General features: G+C 43.9%; 1 protein-coding gene across 6 annotated transcripts in view; it reads left to right on the top strand.

Annotated features, from left to right (window-relative positions):
* The window catches only part of esrrga (estrogen-related receptor gamma a), a 63,275-nt gene that overhangs the window by 22,517 nt on the left and 15,194 nt on the right, over window positions 1-25,564 (top strand). For 5 of the 6 annotated variants that reach the window (XM_053510475.1, XM_053510474.1, XM_053510477.1 and 2 more), the window contains 2 exons: window positions 15,398-15,508; window positions 17,430-17,612. In XM_053510475.1, the coding sequence (XP_053366450.1) occupies window positions 15,398-15,508; window positions 17,430-17,612 (294 nt within the window). The remainder of the gene's footprint in view (window positions 1-15,397; window positions 15,509-17,429; window positions 17,613-25,564) is intronic. The other variant, XM_053510476.1, reaches the window with a different exon arrangement.

Here is a 25,564-nt window from a genome sequence, read left to right as displayed (position 1 = left end):
TTCATCCTCGCTTCAAAAGATCTTTTCATAGGGTAGTATCATTTAATCAGACGCTTTCTTGTTAGTTTGTCACCTGTCCTTTAGCTGTCCATTTTTTACTAGTTATTACATTACTGATATTAATGCATCACCTCTCCATCTGATTAGTGTTTTTTTTTTTTTGGCAATTATACAAACACGGTAATTATGACTTTTGATCAATATCTTATTGCGATTGTTTCTTTCTAATCTGTAATACAATAGTGTTTAGCTTGGCAGTTGCTCTGTTTTTTGTTTCACTTTGATTTAAAGAAATAAATGTGCAAATTTTGGCATCAGGTAATGGTAGGGGTGTGGATAGGGGATAGTGGCACAGTCTCCTGAGACAGCTTTGTACACTCTCCACCTGCTTGCCTGGGTTCGCACACTATTCCTTCAAATAGCCAAAATCATGCAGGTGTGCACACTGACTCTGCTAAATTGCCCAAAAAATGGTCCCATTTCCACCTTGCACCCAGTGTTACCAGGACTGATTGTGAATCCACTGTCATACTGAAGCTTTTAAGGAAGATCAGTAAATGAATAATATGATATATGGCCAAACATTTTGTAGATACCTTTATACTGTATCAAGAGGGTTAAGGGCCTTGTCTCCAGGAGCCCAATAGTGTTGTTGCTAGGGTTTAAACTCCAATCACAAGTCCAGCATTTTAACCACTGCTCATTCGTGCTTGTTAATCAACCCATTCCAGATGTAGCTAATTTTCTTCTGGGGAGGCTTTCCACTAGATGTTAGAGCACGGCTGCAGGGTTTTGTGCTCAGTCAGCCACAAGAGCATTAGTGAGGTCAGACATCAGGGTTGGGTGAGGCAGTTTATTCCAAAGGTGTTGGGGTAAAAGAAGTTCTTCCACCCTTGGGAAGGCATGTCTTCATGACCTCATTTGTGCAGAAGGTTTGGATGTGATTGTCAAGTGTCCACATACTTTTGGCCACATCTCAGTTTATTTAACTTACTGTATTTGTATGTAACATTAGGATCAAGATTTACTCTTACAAAGAAGGGTTCTTCATGAGTTCTTTGGATAGATAAGGGCTCTTCATGTCCTGTAGTAGGTCTACCCGGGCTGATGGGGCAACACCTTTAAAGGTTCCCTCAGAGGAAAAAGCTCAAATTTTTTTAGGTGTAGGTACACCAACATCCATGAAAACCATACCTTAAATTAGTGAACGTTTCTATAAGAATTCGTCGACTCTGCATTCTCAACAGGTGACAGAAAGTAAATCAGCTCAGTCACACAGGTTGGGATTAAGGTCATGTTTAGATTCGTTCCCCTCAAACTTTTATTACTCTACATCTCTCTGTGGTGCAAAGCGCTTAGCTCTAATGGTGATGACTTAGAGCTGTCACACTTAAGTCATCCCAGGTGTCTCTTGAAAAGAGAGTTCTGTACGAGGGAGGGGTATATGAGGGACAGAGGGACAGGCATGTCTCATCAGCAGTCCCACAGAGGGCATCTGTCTTACCTCCACCCTCTTCTTCTCCCGTTCCCACACCATCTCTGCGTCTAATCTCTTCCTGTCTTTTCCTTCTTTCTCTCTCTCTCTCTCTCTCTCTCTCTCTTTCTCTCTTGCTTCTTCCTCATGCTCATACACCCTGTCCCTTCCACCGTCGGCTGTCTCCCGCTCTCGCGCTCCTCTCCCCGTCTGACGGAGGGCATAAATCATTGTGCTGTCAGCAGCAAAGCTTGCTAGATTATGCAATGCTGCTGTTCAATTCATTTAGAGCCCGAAGAGAGGACCCGTGTGAGACCACCATCCACCCAGCACACTTCCCCACCTCTGCTTTCCCCAAAATAGAGAGCGTCTGTCTTAAAGAGGGCTCTCCAGGGAGTGATATCATTATGCAGTCATTCTATCTCTTTTCCTCTCTCCGTCTCTCACACTCTCCTGTGTTTTTTTGCTCTAGTTTGTCCTACTTTATTCCTGGATTCCAGATCTTCTGGCTACATTTCTATCTGCTGTGTTTCTTTTGCTGTATTTTCCATGCTTCATCTTCTTGATATTCTCACAAAATAGAGCAGACGCTTTGCTTGAGGTCAACGCGAACAGCGTCTACAAAGCAGCTTAATGACTGTATAAACCCACAACCACACAGGATCCCACAAACATCCAAGCACATGAACTACAACCTGGTCCATCATGTATGCGCTTTGTCCTGATCCTGATCTCAGACTAAGGGTTTGGTGAAACTGGAGGTCGCCTGAAATTGCTGCACCTCACGCAGATGTCTTTTTGCCATTTTAAATATCCCCTCTGGCACTGTATAAAATGGCACACATAATTAAGACACTATCACTTAATTGCTGAGAGGGTTTTTTAGAAGAAAGGTCAACCTTCTGCATTTTCCTCCACAGCTTCCCAGCGTTCGTAACTATCATTCAGCAGATCCCCCCGCCTTCCCGTCTCTCGTTCTCTTTTCATGCTCTGTATCTCATGATCTCATCGGTTGATTATTTTGTAATGCATTTTGTGCTGCCAGTTTTTACCCTCCAGCAGGCCAAGCTGCATCTTTTCTGAACTGCAGTTCAAGCGGCAAAGTGCTATCTTTTGTTTCCAAAAGTGCTATCTACCCTCTTCCACGTGTTCACCTCTTTTGGGGCAGTAGTGTCTCAAATGGTTAAGGCTCGGTTATGGGTTCCTGTTAGAGGGGGTCAGAGATTCAAGCCCTTAAGTCTTAAATCTGCTCCAGGGGGCGCTGCACCCTGGGTGACCCTGGATACATGTGATGCACAGCATTTGGTGCACTTCTAGTTTCTGAGCTCAAAAAGAAAAATAGACAAAAGGATGGCGAGCGGTCATTATCTTCATCACCATCACCTGACATAAAGATGAGGAGTCGACAGTTTGGCATACAAGTGCTTTCCTTTCATTCATATAAATTATTGCCAATCAAAGTATGAACTTCTAATGGAAAGTCCTCTCAGTTGACAGTTTTGTAATTTGATAGCATGCCATCAAGTGTGGCATTGACCTAGATAGGAGAGTTTTAGCAAACCACAATAAACGCATCATCCAATCACCCAGCAAGAAACTCAGCACTTGTTTAACACCTGCTCATCTTTTTTGCTTCTGTATAGATCTCCACCGTTGCGCAGGTGTAGTAGCCAGGCAGCCTGTCTGTCACTACAATGCAACGGTACATCCACAACGTCAGCAAACAAGACGTGACCTGTGTCCTGCCTCTCGCTTTGCACAATCCAGGTTCATCCTGCCTGGATTTGCCTATGCTAGTCACCTTCTTCTGCTTTGTTTTGGTAATTTGTGAGCAATTTTCTTACTGGGCTCCACTTGGGCGTGAAGGTACCAGCCAGACAAGGCTCTCCTGCATGTCCAGTTCTGCACTGCTGCCTACAGACGCCGACTCTTTGCATAGTGGGGGCCCACGCTGGGTCCCACAGACTGCACTTTTCCAGCTGGATGGTCTGATTTGGTTGCAAGGGGGGCGCGGTGGTGCTTTTGGCAGTGGGCAGCCCGTGTAAACAGCTGGCGCCCGAAGCCTTGTCCCTATTCCTCCGCGTCCAGATCGTCACTGACGACCACTACATGACCTGATTGCAGCCTTCTGCTGCGTCGTGCAGCCCAAAATGCGTTCGCCTTCTGTTCGACGTATTCTATCTTATCTTATCACGAAGCATCAGGCAGCCGACGTACACCCAAATAAACTTGTGCATACACTCACGCACATACATACACACACACCCACACACACAATCTCTTTATGCACATGATATCATCACACACCTCATCAATCTTTGTGTGGACCAGAGTGACTGAGGAAAAGATGGCAGATGTGAAAGGCATAGGAGGAAGTTGGAGTGGCAAGCTGCTCTAGCAGAGGCCCTGGGGGGTGGAGGGCTGTGCAGGCTAAATTTGGCTCAGTGTGGACCTGCTGGTTTTGAGAGGCTAGATAATAGCAATCTGGGAATGGCAGGGGCTGGCAGGCAAACAGGCAGCGCAGAGGCACAGCATTCCTGCAGTTAAGACAACACATATACACAACCTAGTATTAGATATTAACCATACGGGCCTATTACAAAAGCTTTTCAAATCATCATCATCATCATCATCATCATCATACCGCAACAACAAACTGCGTTACTAGCATTGTTATTAGCTATAGTATTAATAATAAATATATTGCATGATTACAAAGCTTCATCTATTATTATTATTTTTATTAACAAACCAAACAAAATGAAGATTTGTATAATATGTAGTTAAATAGGTCACGGGCATTAAACAAAGCATTATAAATGCACTTCTGTTGCTTCTCCATAAGGCACATCATTGGGCACCTGCTAATTTCTCATCCAAAAATAGTATGGTAACGACGTGTTAAATTGGTTACAGGGCGTTCATCTATCAGCTATAGGTCCGCTGATAATACAGCTTCCGACGCAGGAGATCTATTTTCCCATGTTCCACTTTTACTGTAAACAGTTTTATAGAAATGTGACTATTTATAAGGTTCTTTTTCTTTCTTTTTTTTTTTTGCATGCAGTGTAACTACAATGAAGTTTAACTAGTTCATGATTCATATACACCCCCCCCGCCCCGCCCCCCCAAATACACACTCCATGGTCAGTGCACATACAGTTCAGAGTCAGTCCAGTCCATCTCCTCTACACTGTTATAAACGGATATTATTCCTTTATTATAAAAGGATGTAAACTTTTTAAATCACGTGTGTGGTTCACGTGTAAAGCTGTTTTTTTTTTTCTGTGAAACCCAAGTAAAAGAATTATTATAAATATTTTTTGTAATATAACATTATTACCACCTGAAATACCTGCCCAAACAAATACGAGCTCATTTGCATCATATTAAACACCTCGTACATCCCACATGTAAGCGTTATTATCATTAGACAAAAACATTCCTTTAAAACCAGGAACCTAAACCGCACGATGAAAAACCGAGCCATAAATAAAGCGTAATTGTAATCAGGCGGGAAGCGGTGTAGGAGTACAAAAGGTATAAAAGGTTGAGCAAACACACACGGGGCGCAGAACGACAGTAATTACCTGCTTCTCTCAGACTGCCAGGCCTGTAGGTGCCTGCAGGTGTACCGCTCATAACCCCATCAGCCTTCGACCTGCTTCATATTAACCAGAGCGGCCCACCCCCCAGCAGCGACGCGCTCTCCCCATCCCTCCCTCCTCCGTCTCTTCACCCTCCAACAGGATCGCCCTCCATTAGCCAGAGATCCAGCGTCACACTCGCAGTATAGCTGCCTGCCAGCGCTTTACCCGCCGTTCCAAGGCCCATGCCATTACCAATCTCTCAGCTCCTGATAGACTATTACCTGACACAAAAAGCCACGGGCTGGTAAGCGGTTATATGTTTTTTTTTTCCTCCTTAGGTGCTTAAAGAGCTTGTGCTAACTTTCATGAAAAGTTTTCCTGTATGACACAGAAGTGAAAGGCTGCGGGTCTTATTAGTTTAAACCCTGTTTATATTTATATCTCAAAAGAGAAGCACTACTCTAATCCTTAAATGCACACACTCATCCGGACACACACACACACACGTTCCACGTGCCACACGTCTGCTCAGTCATGTGAGTCCCTGGGGCACCACTCAGGCTTCGGTTAGGGGTGTGTTGGCATGACAGGAAGGACAGAGAGTGTTTGTATGAGTGCATGTTCAGAGGGGCATCACAGGCATACAGATCACCAGCTCCGCCTTCCTTTAACTGATGTGCGAGATTTAAAAAAATACTATTCTTTATGTTTAATTAAAATTAAATGTCTTTCTAAATTATTACATTTCTAAGAACTTTTTCTAAAGATCACTGAAAAATGATGTGGGATGGGGAGGTGGAACACTTCCTGTCCGTATTGATGCACCCAAACCTAACCCTCACCGAAAGGAACCCCATGGAGGTTATTCAAGGTCGCTACAAGGTCGTTAGGTCTCGGCTAGGATGTTCAAACATATAAAAAGCACTGGCGTTTGTCTGCGTGGTCTGTGTGTGTGTGTGTGTGTGTTAGACAGAGGAGGAGGGATGCAGGTGCTGCAGGATTACAAAGTAGTGATGCTATAAACCTTTTGAAAATTAGGTCACACTAGCTAATTAGCACTAATGTTAATTATATTAATGGGATAACTAAAGAATACAATGAGTGATAGTAAAATCTAAATCCAGATCCGATGCGCGCGTACACCCCTGCGCTGTGGTCCTGCTTAAACAAAGACTAGGGGAAGGGGGAAGATGAAGAGAGGATGAAAGAGAAAGAGAAGCGATGTTGCATCAGCCCTCAATTGCATTGTACTTTGACAGATTGTAGGCTCGCTTTGCAGGGGCAGCACCATCTCATTTGTCCCTGTTTGATGGGGAAGTGTGTCTAGAGGCTGTCCATCTCCCCTGTAATCAAATGGCCAGGGGAGGCACGGCACAGGCGCTCACTCGGCACACACACACTTTACCGAGCCGCTCTCCGCCAGTCCAGGGTCCGGCCCAATCACAGCACTTCCCTCTGAGCCCACGCTGCTTTTAACGCCTGACTGTCTCTGGGAGTTCGGAATGGGTCGTAGGTTTCAACTCTAAGCACTGTGAGGGCACGGTGCAATGTTAGGGTCATTGTGAAGAAAATCTTGCAACAAAATGGAAATAACAACAATAGACAGTAATAATAATATATTTGAGGGGGTTCATAGCATAAAAATCAATAATAATCCCCCCCACTCTAGTGCCATCAGGCAGACTGGGCTGCTTTACAAGGACGGAGCAAGTGTCAAATCTGTAAAACATATGGTTCAGTTTCCTTCTCACCCAAGTGAAGTAATGGGCTTTAGAGTTTTTTTTTTTTTATTGTTGTTGTTGTATTTGTTAAAAATATCATCCTGCCAATCAGTCACCTCCAACCCCCTGATAAGAGAGCTCTTGTATTATTGAGTTGACAATTCGGAGGCGCTGTCTCTCCAAAGATAACACCTGCTTAAGGCGTGGAGGATGTAAGGAGCCATCCAAAGCCGCCTCATATAACTGCCTCAATTACCATAAAAACCCATGCAGCGAGAACATCCAGGCACAACTCAAGTGTGTGTGTGTGTGTGTGTGTGTGCGGCAAGGAGAAGCCCATAAGATAGCGCCATGTTTCCAATTATGAATCCTAACATTTCAATCATTCACTTGTCATTCCATCACGGCTCAGCGGCGCCCTTAAAATTTCAGTGGCCTGCTCTGATTGGGCTCCGGAATGAGGAATGGGGTTTCATAAAAAGGGCCCGCTATGCCTCAAGGTCTCATAATGGCAGCGTGCAACGGGGATGGAGGCTGTGTGAGTGAGAAAGAGTGTGTGTGTGTGTGTGTGTGTGTGTGTGTGTCTGCTGCTGCCCAGGCAGCAAGGAGTCCTGAACGATTCCTGCCACCAGTGTGCGGGCGTGTTGCTCTTCATCCGATTATCTCCTTTGTTTATTTCTGCCTGCAACAAAAGCACACGTCTGTCAATTTCCTTCCTGAGTCGATACCTCAGTGTCCAGTACGCACAATCCGGGGCTGTTTGAAGTGGAAGAAATCCAATGGTGATCCTATCAACCTCTGTGCAGATATCGGCTCACTGAGATGTTCCTGCGCCCATAAATGATCGCCGTTCATCACTTTGTCTATTAAGTCGCTTGGGCATTTGACAGCTTGCCATTGACACCCCATAGAGGAACCGACCAGCCGGCGCTGGAGTGTGCGTGCCAACGTATCACACTAAATTTATCAGCATCAGTCAGTGCCCGGTCCGTTGGTGGCTCAGTGGTAGGCGTGTCGTCTGCCATGGTCCGCATGTGAGCCAACGCCCCCAGCCCCCAGGGATGTAGGGCACCCTGAGTGCCGGTCCTAAGCCTGGATGAAAAAATGTGACAGAGGCTACAAACCCTCCAGAATAAATAGGCGGGTCAGATGATCCACTGTGGCGACCCCTAGTGGGAGTGTGAATGTGTGTATAGTAGATTATTATAGCTCCTCTTTTATAGAAAAGCTGGTAGAGGATACAGACAGACCTTCACACAATAATTAAAGAAAGAAGACATCTTGGGTAACTCTCCTGGGATTAGAAGCCAACGCTAAGCATTTGTGCTCCAACATTCTTCCTCGCTTGTGTGCCGGTCGTGTCCTCGCGTATCGTCGCAGCTCGGGCTCCATGAAGGAAAGCGGCATGAGACCGGACACGTTTCGTTTTCCCCCTCCCTGGTCATCTATTACTATATGAAGGCTCATTTGTTAACTGGAACGGCCGCTTTTCTCGTTATGGCCCCTCCTCCTCCTCCTCCTTTTTTTGTGAGCTTTGGAAGTATAATTTTCAATTTTTAATTTCTTCATTTAGATTAAAATCATTAATCAGGACAGAAAGTGAGTTCATTCTGTGGAAAATAAATGAGCTTGTACAAATGACTCTTTATTAAGGTGTGTGTGTGTGTGTGTGTGTGTGTGTGTGTGTGTGTGTGTGTGTGTGTAGGGTGTGGTATGGTGTGGAGGAGGATTCAGGTAATCAGGACCACTGCGCTATTGAATCTTTTATAAAAGGCGGAGAGGGAAAGCGATACTGAGAGATAAATGTTACACACAGAGAGTTTAGTGAAGTCGAGACCAACGCGTCTCACTGCACCGAGGACAGATTGAAGCGCCGCTCAAACAGATATATACGTTTTACTGTATGGTGGGATTCATTTTGGTGCTGAGAACTCTAGTCCATCATCCAGAGGAAGACGTTTCTCTGGTTTACACAGTTGCTGCCCTCCTCCATCACTGGGCTTCAGACTCGCAGTTTCCTCGCGACCTCTCGAGAGCTGGACTTCTCACGAGACCTTCATTCTGCCTGAGGTCTCATTTTAAAGGAAGCAGTGTAGAGACAATTAGAAAAAGAGAAACATGTCAGTAACGTTTCAGTGATCAGTGTTTACATGGAGCCTATTATATTTCACTAATAATCATGATAATAATTGCCCAATTTGAATAAAAGTACATCATGTGAACTCCTGACCCGATCCGGTCCGATACGAGTACATTTTCAGTGGGACCATTCCATAGGTACATACAGTACAAAGACCATGGAGGGAACATTAGGTGACGTGATGAGGGAACGTTTCCAGGAGGAAAATTCAGCTTCCGTCGATGAAAACAAACACCCTTTCTCTCTCTCTGTCTCTCTCTCTCTCTCTGTCTCTCTCTCTCTCTCATCTTTAGTCAGACCTTCATCCACAGACTCTCTGGCTGATGAAGGAGCTCTGATTGGCTCGTATTTCACACGCAGTAAAGCATCTGACCAATCATAGACGAGAATAGATTTAGAGGGATTTTTTGGCAGAGATTTCGGGAACATGTTCTGTTATATTTGCAGCAGTGTAAACACTTTACAACAAACAGTACCACTTTACATAAGTCAAAAAACAAACCATGACCTTATATTCTGATTAAAAGCTTTGTGTAGCAATTTATCAGATCGGCGTCCACGTAAACAGCTCAGCTGGAATGTTTAATCAGAATGATTTCAAGCGGGTTGAAGAAATATCGTCTAATGAAATAGAATTATTAATCCACGGCTCTAGGAGCAACTTCGGAACACCTAAATCAGCTTTCAGCTCAATCACTATTACACTTTGGGATTCTGACCGAATGGATGCAGACCATCTTCCAGGTTTATTAATGTCTGGTTTCAGGCAGCAGGTCAGAGTTACAGTATATTATTATCACCAACGATCGTGTATTGTAGTATTGTATGAAAGTGTAGAATATTCTTCTGTGATGTCAAGGTATGGATTTGCTTCGGATATAAACAGTGCTGTTCGATGGGCCTGAAACAAACACACACACACACACACACACACACACACACACACACACACTCACAGTAAACCTGGCTCATTAGACACCATGGTCACGTCTGTTTACTCGCTGGTGGTCAGCACATTTCCTCAGGATGCAAATCCTCGTCAAGGGCTAAGCCGAGAGAGCACGAGAGAAAATCTTTCACTATTCAGTCCAAAAAGTTAAAGCAGCCCCGCCGTCTGATGCGCACGAATTTAAAGAGCCGTGTCTTCTTGAAAAGCCTGCGCGGATTCCGTCTGCAAGACAAATGCCGTCAATATTCTCCCCCGTGAGTAATCAAGTTACGGCAAAAATGCAGCAGTGGACTCGGCCGTGTTTGAATGAGCGGAGGAGAATTTTAACAGCTTTAAACATCAAAAAGCTATTTGACAAATGAATTTATATGCATGAACCGGAGCGCACTTGTCCTGCAGCTTACTGCGCTACATTTGCGTGACACGGGAAATCAATTCCCGTAGTATTAGGAGGGCGATCGAGACCATGGCGTCTCTCGCTCTCTCACCTCTCTTCATCTTCTGGTCTCTTTACCCATCCTTCTCTCTGTGTGAATATTTAATAACCCTGCAGACTCGGGGGATCTGGCAACCCACAGTCCAGTTGCTTGCCCATATTCATTTGTTCCCGGCCCATTTGCATGGGAGGTGGGCGCTCTGGTGGTTCGCCGCCGCTGCTCCACTCTTCCTCTTAGAACGGGGGTGATCCCCGACGCGGCACCGAGCCCCGGCTCTCGCCGCACGCTTTGTTTTTCTTCTCAGCTGGAATGGCCTAATAAAAGCGTGCACAGTGAGCCACACATTGGCACAATCAGAGTGCTCATGAATGCTTTTGTGAGAAAAAAAAAAAAAAAGAAAGAAAGAAAAAAAGAAAAAAACAAAGCAATTTGGTTCCCCTGTAAGAATTGTCAAAACCTGCTGGGGGAATTTCTGCTGCTCACAAAAACCCTGCTTGTCACACACTAAACCAGGATCACCTGCTTAATTATATGTTCTAATAACTTCTGAAATTAAGGTGGAATAATATCCTACAAAATGTATTTCTGATTAATTGTTATTTAATTAATATCAGTCAGAGTCTTCAGGTTTTTCCCCCAAAGTAACACTGGAAAGAAAATCAGCCGTCTAGCTGTAGATATAGACATGGACATAGAAGTCAGCCTATTTCCCTTCCCCGTCCCTTTTCTCCTCGTCTCTTGGACACCCGTGTACAGTCAACAGCGTCTTCTCAGAAAGCCTCCCGCTCTGTTTCCTTTTTATAGTGAACCAGTAATCTAGCAGGCTTAACTCCCGGCTCGATTGAAATCCTTTCCGAGGCTGTGGGTTTGTCTTTGAAGGTGTGTGTATGTGTGTGTGTGTGTGTGTGTGTGTGCGTTTGCGCGGGGGTATGTAGGATGTGTTAGCTTTAATTTCACATAGCACCTGGCTACAACTTTGCTCAGATGGATGGATGAGTGTACATGGATAGAATAATGGAAAGACAGATGTGGTGAAGTTTAATGTAGCCGAGGCTATTTTAAGCCAAGCAGTAATGGAAGGCATGTATACAGCAACACACACAAACACACACACAGCTCTCAATCTGCCTGACCTTAGTACATGTTTGACCCCCAGATTCACCTCACCCTGTCATTTTATTTATTTATTTAGGAGACAGGACATGAAAACTAACTTATTTTCAGGAAAACGATCTCAGTTTCAGTGAAGCTTAAAATCCTGGATGGAAGATGTAAACTCGAGAGCATTTGAGGAACACAATCTGTATTCTGTAATCCGTAGACGTGAGCTGTACAGTAAATGCCGTTTCTCGACTGGGTGGTAAGATGTTTTTGCCGTGACCCGCGCTCCACGAGCTCCGCTGCCGCCGCGTACACCGCGCTAGGCTTGCTCTCGCTAATAACCTAATCAAGCCGCTGCACCGCAAAATACTGTCTTATTTTATTGTTACTCATAAATATCCATTACCTCATAATTTAAGAGATAGCAACTCATTTATTCCATAGCCCAAGGCCTACACGTTATTTCAAAGATGCTTTAGAGGCCACTCCGGCTACGGCAGATACAGTTATATTAAGGCAGGCTATCGAAAACCTGCCAAAGGCAAACTGTATTTAATTCACAGCACGGCCCGTCACATCATTCCACCACTAATAAAATATCTCAGACATATATATATATATATATATGTCGGGGGACGGAGGGTCTGTCAATTTCCCAGAAAGACAGCGATTGGTTTGGTTACAGTAACTGAAGTAACCGAAGAAGATAGTCGCCCTTCAGTGGAAAAAGAGAAGAAAAAAACGTATATACTATTGATTTATCACAGGCCTCAGGACAGCTTTTTCACTCACTTTCTCTTATTTTCCTGGTTATCTTGCTTTCCTTTCCCCTTCTGACACACGGCCCCTGACGTCAAGAGTCTCCGACCACGTTCGATTAATTAGCGTCTCTCTCTCTCTCTCTCTCTCTCTCTTTTTCCAAACCTGCCAGTGAGTTGATTGCTTCGCAAACACTCCCCTGTAAAAGCGTTGCAGACAGCTCGCTGGGATTCCACGCCACCTATGAAATTCAAAACAAGCCTCGTAAGATGTTTATGGTCATCTGTGAGGTTCTCGTAAAGGGAGGGAAAAGGTGGATCATTTAAAAATCAGGTGGAAATAAAAATGCCTGCATTCGCGCCTCTGAACAAGACACGTGTCTGCAAGCGTAATTAAAAACCCGAAAGCATCTTGTAACGTGGTGCGGATTTACACTGGTGTAGGAATTAATTTTTCTTGCCCCACTGTGTGTGTGTGTGTGTGTCAGGGTGGGGTACACATCTCTGTAAAGACATCCTTGGGAACACTTCTTCCCATAAACGTTGTGTGTAATCATGTCTTGTCCTTGTCCTGTGCCGCCCCGACCCCATGTGCCAGGTACTCTGTAGTGAAACAGCGGGCAGAGGGCATCCGGGGCAGCACGCAGGCTATGAAGCGGTGCTGTATGTCAATGCCGCTTTACACCAGCCTATAGATATACATTCAGACAAGCAGGCAGCAGCCTTTTGTGTCCGCACGTGTAGATTTTGTAACCCAATCTAGCAGCATGTAGGAGCACGTGCAGCACGGCGCCTGCTTGCTCCAAGACCAGTCACAGGACACGTGGATCGTATCTGTCACTGTATGTCCCTGTGTGGCCTCACTTTGCCTCACTTTCGGGTGTCGAGGCACCTGTTAGTCTTGATTTTCAGGCTGTGGAGTGAGATGGGGAAATGAAAGCACAGCTATGGAATAAGCCCCGGTGTCTAGGGAAGGAACTCACGCCTCCAGTGCTGGAGATATAACTCAGTCACTCATTTTCCACAAGCGAGGAAAGAATTGCAGCCTTTCTCTTTACGCACCGTGCACCTGATGTGTATTTGGCGCTCCCTGATTCCTCATGTCACTTCCTGTGTGTATTGATTAGGGGCTGGGGCTTCCACCAAAATCTCAGTAACGTTAACCATGATCTTACGAACAGAAGGAAACATGAGAAGTCCGGCTCTGTATCCCGACCTGTTAATGCCGAGTGTGTTTTGTTTTACAAAGAGCCCCTTTCCTCTCAAGCTGTCCGAGGTGTCGCAGTAAACTGGGCCCGGACTGTCAGTAATCCGACCAGGCTAATGAAAGCCCCATAAATCTGGACAGCATTAGCCAGGCAGCAGATGAGAGGCTCGCAGGAGGGGGAGGAAGAGATAAGATGTGGCAAGGGCTGCAGGTGATGGCGTTATGCGTCAGGAAGCCCGCGCTAGCAGCAAATTAACACAATACACTTTATCACACTCTCCGACCCTGCTGATGTCTGGTCCAGTTTATCAGTTTGTTCAATATGACCCCCCCCAAAAAAAACAATCAGTATCAAGAATTTCTCTTTCTCTGGACATTCTGGGTGAACGCCACAGCCGTGACAAGTGCAGAGATGATTAGTGTTCATTAGGGAATATCCCAAAGCGTTATAACTGTTTTCTAACCAGAACACATCACACAAAATACACACTGACCTTTATCTCATGGATTAAATATACAGCATGAGCACCGTTTTGAATTTCCTCAGTCAGTGTGTTGACCTTAAACAGGCGGTCCATGCTCGAAAAACCCTCCGATGTGGCTGAATTAAAACAATTCTGCAAAGAAGAGTGGGACAAAATTCCTCCACAGCAGTGTCAAAGACTCATTGCTAATTATCTCAAATAGCTTGTTTTCAAAGGTGGCACAACTGATTAGTAGGTTTTAGGGGGCAATTACTTTTTCACATAGGGTCAGTCACTCCCAATCAGAAATGTTTTAGGATAACGCATGAAGGATGAATATTGCATCTCGTTACAGCACCACCTGCATGAAGAGCTGTCCATGATCATACTTCTCCTCATCACCTCCACCGAAACCCTGCCTTCAGGAGATTTCAACAGAACGTCCTGTTTCCTCTAGGGAGCTCTGTGTAATTAAATTAAAGCTCTTTTATATGTCAATTAATTAAAAGCAAAGGACAGGTCTTTAGGTCTCGGGCCACATCAGCTGATGAGAAAGAAAAAAAGCAGAATCTGAGTGTTGTGGGTTTTTTTGCGCTTCACTGAGTTACTGGCTCTTAATGGTGTAGTTGTGAGACAAAGTATTGACAGTTACGTAGACTGATGGGAGGAAAACTATGAGAAGGAAAGAGTGTGAAAGAGGACGGCAGGCCGGGGAGACATGGTGCTGCATTTTCAATCGGTCCTCCGGAGACAGGGGCAGATTTAAAGGTTGGACCCGGGGGATTTATGTCCAAACCCACAGGACTCCCGCGATCCCAAGGTCCATATGAATTGTGAATATTTATTTAATCGTGTCTCGCTGGAGGTTCAGGCATGCACTGGAGAAAGAGCAAGACGAAACCTCCTGACGCTGACAGGAGAACCAGAATCTACTCTTTTTTTTTATTTGTGATTTATATGCTTCATTTATACATATTTTTAGATACCTATGCATTGTTTTTGTTCTTAGCAATGCACTAGTAACTACTGGTCACTTATGAATATGAGAAATATAAATGTGAAACATAAACACAGGTTAACACTCACATCCGCACAGAGGTTACATCTTCGACAGTTCTTGAAGTCACACACACACACACACACACACACACTAACTGACATGGTGACAATCACGCGAGGCAGTGTGAGATGGCGGGAGACGGGCAGGTGTGTGTCCGGACGTCACATGGAGAGAGCGGTCGTGGCCCTATCTGTCAGCAGCTGGCCATCTCCTGTCCACGGCTCTGAAATGGCCACTGACAGCTGCTGCTCAGTTGGGTTAAACCCAGCGCTTGCTCTTCGTTGCCCTCAATTCTTTTTAAAGTGACAGTGCAACGCTATTAAAACAATCCTGCTGCAGAAAACCTTAACGCTCATATCAGAGTCTGAACAAACCCTCGTCCACCACGTGACCTTTCCGACCTTCTGAGCTGATGTATTAAATTTATCTGGTTTGAGTAACATCCTACAGAGATAAATAACATGATTTGCTTGTTGTGTGTGTTTTTGTCTTTCAGGAGTGCGGCTGGACAGAGTGCGCGGAGGCAGACAGAAATACAAACGCCGGATAGACGCAGAGAACAGTCCCTATCTCAACCCACAGCTTGCCCTGCCGGCCAAAAAGCCATGTAAGTCTCCTCCATCTTCCCTGCATCACCCAGTGTGAAAGAATGAACGATGTGATCCATAATTCACGTGTTTATCATATAATTAACGGCATTTAAAGAATCACTAACTACAATTAATAAAATAATAATTCCATATATTAGTATAAATATAAACAAATATGCAGAATATTGTAATTTTATAATAAGTTCACGATCCTGATAACTAAATAAAGCTTAAAAAACATTACATTATTACTGACCTCACTGTCTGTGCTACTGTAAAAAGAAAGATACGCACAGATGTGACAGAACGAGTAGAAAAGGTCAGTATGTGTGTGTGTGTGTGTGTGTGTGTGTGTGTATACATACAGTGGCTTATCTATAGTATGTGTGAATATATATGTGTGTAAGAGAGAGAGAGAGAGAGAGAGAGAGACCTAATCCGGATTAAATCCAATCTGGCAAAGACATCAAACCCGAATCGTCGGCTCTTCCTCGCCGTCTGACTGCTCGGCAAACACACAGCGCTGCGGCGCTTAACAGATTTGGCCCTAAAGCCTTTTTACTTAATGCTAGCATATTCTCCTGGAACACAATATGCTTTTATGCGTGATAGCGGCCGAAATAATCACAATTATTACAGCTGCAGAAATCATATTCGAAACACAGCGCCACGGAATAACCTTCCATCTAATCCTGTCGATCCCGCCTGCCAGGGGTCGCTTTATTGTCATCTCGCCACAGCAACTTATTCCAAAGCTTATTCTCGCAGTCCAGCTTTTCTTCTCCCCTGATCCTTTTCTTGTGTTTTCCCCTTTTCTTTCTGTCTTTCTTTCTTTCTTTCTACTTTTTCTTTTCTTTCAGTTCAGGGTTATAGATACCAAACCCGGACTAAAAGTCAGATTAAGGCTAATCTTTATCATGTTTATCGCGCAGCTTTGTATATAATTGCTAAGCCCTTTTATTGGAAGTGCATTAGAGAGTATGTGTGCGCGTTTGCGTGTCACGTGTGGCCTCACACTCCTCCCGTGTCCCCTCCCGTCCTGTCCCTTCTATAAACAGATGAGGAGGGAGCTGGGGAAAGAGCGTGGCCACTGCCTTCCTGATCGATTATTTGCACATAACAAAGGCATGGGGCTTTGGAAATTGGGTTGCATTGATTCTAATTAGGGAAACATTAAATAAGATTTACCTAGAGATAGCACCTCTCTCTCTCTCTCTCTCTCTCTCTCTCTCTCTCTCTCTCTTTCCTCCTGGACTGAAGAGCCTGAGCCAATTGATTCACCACCCCACCCCCCACAATCCTTTTCTTTTTATCTCTCTCTTATTCTCTTGAAATAAAGACTTAGGGCTTAATTTAGTGATATGTTGTGTCTGTGTTCAGATTTCACACGTCAGCGATTTCTATTCTGTTCCAGCTTCATTATTATTATTGTTATCATCATAATTATACTCACACTGTACCATTTCGCTCTGTGTCTTCTTATCATACTGCCCTGATCTAGAAGATTAAATGCTAAATTAGTGGTACGTCTGTCACATCCAGCGACGTGATCTGTTATTAATGTTATTACAAATACCCCATTGTGTAACAAATCATTAAGTGTTTATTTAGCACTCTATCTTCGGATGGAATTAAAAAAAAAGGATGAGAAGATAAAATCCATTCAAACATCAGCACCTGCAGCAAAAAAAAAAAAAAAAAAAAAAGGCATGCGGTTCAATTTTGTGTCAGAGCGAATAAGGCCGAGCATTCGTTCAGAAAAGAAAACTCACCCCGGTTTTAACGACTCTATCGGTCTCTGCTTGAGGAAGAACAGCCCTGTCAATACTTCCTGTTGAGCTGCTGAACTACTTGCTGATGAACAATGGCGTTTCTTTGTGAGCATGCTCGTATAATCCTGTTCTTTTCTTGTGTTTTCCCCTTGGTGTTCAAATACAGTCCCCTTTGGCTGCCTTGCAGATAATAAGATCGTGTCACACTTGCTGGTGGCTGAACCCGAGAAGATCTACGCCATGCCGGACCCGACCGTGCCCGACAGTGACATCAAGGCTTTGACCACGCTGTGTGACCTGGCAGACCGAGAGCTGGTGGTCAATATCGGCTGGGCCAAGCACATCCCAGGTAGGGACAAGATCTTACACACATAAACACACACACTCACACACTGAAATAAAAAGTCGTCTCTACTATCAGTACCATATTCATTAACACCCTTATTACGGCCGATGGTTAATCACAATGACATCACGCAAACGTTCATGAGGAAGTTATTCTCCTAAGCACCCAACCTCTAGCACTCCACAAGCACACACACTTATACACCGTCTATACTGCTCAAAGATAATTTCTGTATATACAGTAAATACTGTAATAGAATTTCTGTATATATATCCAGAAAATCACATTGTAGGATTTTTTAAGAATTAATTGGTAAATTTCTCAGTAAAATAATTTTTGGTCACCTACAAACAAGCAGGATTTCTGGCTCTCACAGACCTGTAACTTCTTCTTTAGGAGGCTCCTCTGTCCTCCACTCATTACCAGTATTAATGGCATCTGTTTGAACTCGTTATCAGTATAAAAGACACCTGTCCACAACCTCAAACAATCACACTCCAAACTCCACTATGGCCGAGACCAAAGAGCTGTCAAAGGACACCAGAAACAAAACTGTAGACCTGCACCAGGCTGGGAAGACTGAATCTGTAATCGGTAAACAGCTTGGTGTGAAGAAATCAACTGTGGGAGCAATTATTAGAAAATGGAAGACACACAAGACCACTGATAATCTCCCTCGATCTGGGGCTCCACGCAAGATCTCAACCTGTGAAGTCAAAAAGATCCCAAGAACTGTGAGCAAAAATCCCAGAACCACACGGGGGGACCTAGTGAATGACCTTTGGCTGGGACCAAAGTAACAAAGGCTACCATCAGTAACACACTGCACCGCCAGGGACTCAAATCCTGCAGTGCCAGATGTGTCCCCCTGCTTAAGCCAGTACATGTCCAGGTCCGTCTGAAGTTTGCTAGAGAGCATTTGTATGATCCAGAAGAGGATTGGGAGAATGTCATATGGACAGAGGAAACCAAAATAGAACTTAATATAGAAAGAGACTTGAGTTGCATCCAAAGAACACCATACCTACTGTGAAGCATGGGGGTGGAAACATCACGCTTTGGGGCTGTTTTTCTGCAAAGGGACCAGGATGACTGATCCGTGTAAATGAAAGAATGAATGGAGCCATGTATCGTGAGATTTGTGAAAACTTCCTTCCATCAGCAAGACCATTAAAGATAAAACGTGTCTGGGTCTTTCAGCATGACAATGATCCCAAACACACCGCCCGGGCAACGAGGGAGTGGCTTCGTAAGAAGCATTTTAAGGTCCTGGAGTGGCCTAGCCAGTCTCCAGATCTCAACCCCATAGAAAATCTTTGGAGGGAGTTGAGAGTCCATGTTGCCCAGCGACAGCCCCAAAACATCACTGCTCTAGAGGAGATCTGCATGGAGGAACGGGCCAGAATACCAGCAACAGTGTTTGAAAACCTTGAGAAGACTTACAGAAAACGTTTGACCTCCGTCATTGCCAACAAAGGGGATATAACAAAGTACTGATATAAAATTTTGTTATTGACCAAATACTTATTTTCCACCATAATTTACCAATTAATTGATTAAAAATCCTACAATGTGATTTTCTGGATTTTTTTTACTTATTTTGTCTCTCATAGTTAATATGTTTTGATAGTATAATGAAAATTACAGGCCTTTCTCATCTTTTTAAATGGAAGAACTTGCACAATTGGTGGGTGAATAAATACTTTTTTGCCCCACTGTATATATTGTATACATGGCACAATGAGAACCTTACACACAGACCAGAGGCGAGACTCGAACCGCAAACCGTAGAAGTGTGACATTGCTAACCCTGTTATCGTGTGTAATCATGTAAATAACACAAGCAACACAGCAAGTTTCAGATGATTACATGAATTTACGTATTATGAAGTGTTTATAGCCAGGAATGTTTTATCCTTTATGACTAACATTACAGAAAATATCATTCCCTTACAACACTGTCTATTTTTTAATCTTTTGTGAAGTTACTAAGCCTTAAAGCACAAACTCACGAAGCATTCTTGTGTTAGACGTTACAAAGCGCTGACACTGGAGACTCCTTTCCTGTCTGTTGCATATAAACCAGTTCCTGACTTAATGCTTTATCGTACCAACAATGAACATTTTTAAGTATTTAATCTATACACAGTATAATATCTCAGAGATTGTCTGTTATATTATTATAGGAACGATAACGCCTCACTATTATGTGTTATACAGTATGTTGTTAATCAGCCAAACAAAGGCTGACACATACACACTCCAACACACACTCTGACACACACACCAGCCATGACTGACACACTCAGCAGTGAGCAGCCCCTCCCTCCTCTCTCTCTGTGATGGCACAGAGGAAATCAGATCAGTTGGTTAAGTTTTAGACTAAATCCAGCACACACCTCGCCCTGAAACCTAAACCAGCAGAACTGAAGCGTTTTCTCCCTCCTGCTCACCTGAGCTGCTGAACAGACTGAAAGGACAACATTACCAGTGAGCAGTAATGGCTCCGGCGACCATGATTGAGACAAGTGGTCCTCCTGATCTCACTCCATCTCCCCCACCTCTCTCTCTCTCTCTCTGTCCCTGGCTACTGCTTTATTGCCCATCTCGAGCAGGCAGAATGAGAAATTTTCAGTGATCTCTTTAACAAAGGCGGTCTTTTTGCATTTAATCTCCGTCTGAGCTGAGTTTTACGTGCTGCTTTTTTGATGAGAGCGGTCAGACACAAAGAGATGGACAGTGATGTGTACAGCAAGGTCAGGAGATTCAGTGTTTATCTATTTACATGATGTTAATGCATTTCTTTAATGCCGTACATCGTGATCACCTCCGTACAGTAAGCCACTGGGTTGGACCAGTGCTGTGTATCTGGTGCTGATGATGATGATGCTGCTCCATCACCGGACATCAGGCATCAGGTATGGCGCAGCCCCAGAGTGGCATTCAGGGTTCATAGTGTGTCATGAGATGTGAGAGCAGACGTTTGTGTCTGTGGCTTGGAGCCAGATTGCTCCAGGCTTACCCTGCAGCCCGGATCTGATTCCATCCATGAGCAAAAACTGCTAACATCGAGCGGCGCTCTCCTTCACCTCTTCCTGTCTCTCTTGTGCTCGTTTCTGCGGCACTACAGAGAGGATTTTAAGCAGAAAGCACACAGAGTTTTAGCCATGCAGGATGTCTGATGTGTGTGCATGACTTTATATTAATAATTATGGTGTAAATGCAAAAAGTATGAATAGACACACATGTGGAGGGGAGCATTATTTCTTAAAAATAGCTGGTGGGGTTTACATTACGGGATTTGGCAGACGCCCCCATCCAGAGCCACTTACAATTTTATCTCATTATACATTTGAGCAGTTGAGGGTTAAGGGCCGCGCTCAAGGGCCCAAAAGTGGTAACTTGGTTTGAATTGCGGACCTTCCGAACCGTAGACAAATACCTGAGCTGTCGCATCATCACCTGCAAAGCGGTTTATTTTTGATTTTGTAAACCCCTTTCATGCCTAAAATTAGAGTTAAATTTAACCAGTGAATAATTTAGTTCATAATAACTAGCATTATTTTATTAGCAGGAGTTCATAGTTTATTAATTTGCCCATGAACAAATAATGAACCAAAAACAGCTCCTAACTAGCTCGGTACATAGTTAGCCATGATCGCTTTCTATTTCCATGTAAAAAAAAAAAAAAAGATTATAAATTTTTTACATTTTTTTGAATGTTTTTGTTTTTCACTTCTTTATGCTTTATACACTTAGCAGGCTGTTGTTTTACATATCTATTTAAAAAAAATCATGGCACCCCCTGGTGGTTGGAGGTCCTCAGTTGGGGGTCCTGCTTTTATCACTAATAGTCCTGATATGTTTATGTCTGATGGGGTTCAGGTGTGTGTCTCTCATACACATACATTTATTCCTAGTGTTAAATAAAGAGTGAAGATAGCTCACATTGTGTGTGTGTGTGTGTGTGTGTGTGTGTGTGTTTGCGTGCACTGGACTGGGAGCGATTGCTCAGCAGAAGAGAGATAACTAGATGACAGGAGCTCAGCAGGCAATTGGAGTTCTGCTTGAGTCCGCCGTCTCCTGCTGCTCTCATCTCCAGCCTCACGCGTTTCTCCGGCGTCTGATGGAAAGGAATCTGATCAAGAAAAAAACATGTCAGTGACCCTTTATCAGAGAGCACTGAGTACACACACACACACACACACGATAACCAGCTAAGCAGACCCGTAACCGCGCTCTCCGGTTCACCTACATGATCGGACACACGTTCGCTAAACAGCTATTTAACCCACGCGGATGTGCTGGTGTGGCTGCCGTGTTGTCGAAGCAGAAGCTAGCTCGCTTCGCCGCTTCCTATGGTACAGTAATTTTTTTTTAATCAAATTGATGAAGGTCTCCATTCCTCCCTGAGAGAGCTGCGAAGCAATTTAGCGCTCATGATACAGCGGCTGTGTTGCTAACCGTCGTAACCAACTGTCAGGGCCTCGCGCGGGAGCTAATTTGAAGTCATTAGGTGCGTGCAGCGTGCGGGCAACAATTTGTTACGGTGGTTAGGAGCGCGGCTGACATTTCTGAGCGCCTTCGTTTAAGATCTGTCCTAGGCTAGGAGCAGGCCAAATTGTAAACTAATTTAAACATCACTCAGCATTACAGGCGCTGCTGTGCCGCGAGGCCTGCGAGATAATGAAGCAGTCTGTGTTCGGCACAGTCGAGTTAAAAACGTCTCGACTCGAGCTACTTCACACTCTCACATGCCTTCGCTCTCATCTGATTGCTTTTGTAACACACACACACACACACACACACACACACACACACACACACACACACATACACACACACTCCTTGTCTCCTTTTCCCAGTATGTATTCCATAAAAATGTATATACCGTGTGTGATATGTTGGTTTCGGGGTTCTGGGTTCAGGTGCGGTATCTGTAAAATTTGTTAACTGAAAACACGGCGTCTGAGTTTCCCGTAAGCCTTTGAGAAGCCGCACGGACGTCATCGTTCAGAGAAGGCAGGCAGGTGAAGGGTTTAAAAAGGGAGACGGAGGCTGGAAAGCCCCATTGAAGACGGCTTTTTATCTGTAAATATAACAGAATAGAATTTGGAGAATAGAAAACTGTCATGTAATTGTGACAGGCCTTATCGGAGCACGGGAGCACACAATAGCGGCCCAGTCGCACTTCGCTTCACTTGAGGAACGGACAGAGCGCCGTGTCGTGTAGCAGCACCTTTTTAGCGTGACAGGCTTCCCACTATTAGAGCGCCTTTATGGCAGCCGAAATTGCTCGGGCTTCTCGGGCCCTATCTCAGGGACTTTTTTTTTTTTTTCTTTAGTTCTCTTTCAATTCTGGCCGGCGGGCGGATAAGCGCGTGCTAACACAATGTGATTGAGGTGTAAAATGGAAGCCTGTCGTCTCTAATCTCTTTTATGTAGATACTGAGGTACGTCCACAGTCCACTTAATTCTCTCTCTCTCTCTCTCTCTCTCTCTCTCTCAGTGGTGTGGGGATTAGTAATTGCGTCACGTGAGAGACAAACCGAGGCAGGAGACTCCTGGTCGCATATTGCGTCTAGCTTTCACAGGCTGTAATAAAGACGATTAGGTAGCCCTCTCCGCCGCGTTGTTGTGCCACGTCCAGGATTAGAATATTCACCCTGAAACCCTGTTATGAATAAAAATAAAACGGTGGAGGTGCTCGCTCGGCCCTGTCTCACCTCCTGATTGAGGCATCATTATTGGCTGATCTGTGTATAGGCTCTCACACACACACACACACACACACACACACACACACACACACACACACACACAAAGGGAATTAAAGAAAAATCTTCAGACCGAAGCCGTGTGTTCTGCCTCGGGCAGTAGCAGAACTGTGATTTTAGTTTTTAGGTTTGTTTTGTTTTATTATTTGCTTCATTTATTTATTTGATTCCTCTGTGCTTTTAGCCGTGCGAACAATGTCTTAATCAGCGAGGTGAAAGAGAGGGGATTGTGGGGAGTGTGGGTATTATAGCAGGGACTGGCTGCAGCGTTTTTTAGAAAAATAAAACACACACACACACACACACACACACACACACACACACACACACACACAATACCGGTATTATGATAAAAGGATTATGCGCCTTCCAGTCTGATTCTTGCACCAGGATTTTGCTCCGTATATTCATCATTACTCTCTTGTCGTATCCAACCATTGTTCCACTCAATAACGGACCCGGTTCTGACCCAGTTCTGCCTTTGCGGCCGTGTTTGCATCTACAGTATGTAGTCTTTGCACTCTCATCCCTCTTCACTCTGTCCCCTCCCCTGTGCTACCCGAGACGCTCCGCTAGTCCTCCCAGCCGTCCCCTCTCCAGCCAATCTCCAAATGGGGGCCTGTCTGTCACCCCCCCCCCCCATACCCCCCGCCACCCCCGCCCCCTTCACCCTGACACTCCGCAAATATTGATTAATAGACGCCCTAAGCTCCTTTTAGCAAATCAAATTTTCACTTTTAGCCGGGTTTCGCTCCGCATGCATTCAGCAAAGTGAGAGGCACTAAATTAAGTGTGACAGAGAAAACGTCTGGGAAAGAAAAACAAAACAAAACAAAGGAAATACAGCAAAGCGAATGATGTGTTGGAGAAAGTGTGTGTGTGTGTGTGTGTGGGTGTGCGTGTATTAGGGAGACAGGGAGAAGGAGTGTGTTAAGCAGTGAAAGTAATGTAAGTACCGTATAGACGTGCGTTACAGGGTGTAGACGAGGCCGCGGTGATGTAAGTCCTTCCTAACTGGGTGTTGTTCATCATCGGCGTCTGGTGATCTCATCAATCTCTAGATTGGTCGTTTTGTGGATGTGAGGCCGTAAATCGTTAGGAAAATTAGAAGCTTCACTCTGCACGCGGTTCAGACGCTGTGTGAGACTCGCAGGAACCTGATGGAGAGACGACACGTTTATTCCTCGTCACTGAGGAATATTTACGCCTCTTTTTTTTCTCTTTAATTCAGACTGCATCAATTCTGTAACCCGTAAGCAGTGAGTGCTCATTTCATGTCTGTTATTCCAGCCAACTTGACATGTTTGACCTTTCGAGCTCAGTGCATTATGGGAACATTTCTATAGATTATTATTATTATTATTATTATTATTATTATTATTTTGAGAGAGTTTTCTCTCTCTCTCGCTCCCTCTCGCTCTCTCGTGTTTTTCCCTTTCAGCTGCCTCGTCTACATGATATAAGGAGATTAATTACCTGGAGATGAAGAAACAAACATACACACACACACACACACACACACACACACATAAATATGCACACAAAAAAAACCTTTAGAGAGGATGTCACTAGATTTTTCATAAATATGACAGACAGAAGGGTCATAAGAATATTAACAATTAAATATTAAATATCAAAGCATATGTGTTATATTAAATATTAAAATTAAATAACAATAAAATAATCTATTTAAAATAATACAATAAAATATTAATTTAAAATAATAAAATAAATAATTGAATAATATAAAGCTTGTGAGTGTTTAATAAAAGACAATGAAAACAATAGACGAACGCAGTAACACATCAGCCGCATTCTTCACTTAGAATATACCAGTTGATTTTGGTCTGTTTAATGTTGATTATTATTATTATTATTATTATTATTATTATTATTATTATTATTGTTATTATTATTATTATTATTGTTATTATAAGACTAAATAATCTAAACCTTGTAAAACATAAAAAATATATAATTTGCATGAATATATAGTTCATGATACTTGCATCAACTCTTTCCTTTCTTTATATTATTTTATTCTATTTATTTATTTGAATATAAATATTTTCTATTTGTCTGTATGATTTATAAACCCTGATCCGAGTCCTGTACTGCAGGAAATACAGACGATTTCTTTCTCTGCACTGAGACTCTAACGCACTCTCGCTTCACAGC

The sequence above is a fragment of the Clarias gariepinus genome, chromosome 13 (genome assembly GCF_024256425.1).
Source record: "Clarias gariepinus isolate MV-2021 ecotype Netherlands chromosome 13, CGAR_prim_01v2, whole genome shotgun sequence".
NCBI classification, from domain to species: Eukaryota; Metazoa; Chordata; class Actinopteri; order Siluriformes; family Clariidae; genus Clarias; species Clarias gariepinus.
Note: the sequence above shows the minus strand (reverse complement) of the source record. Positions and strands in the feature narration are given on the sequence as shown.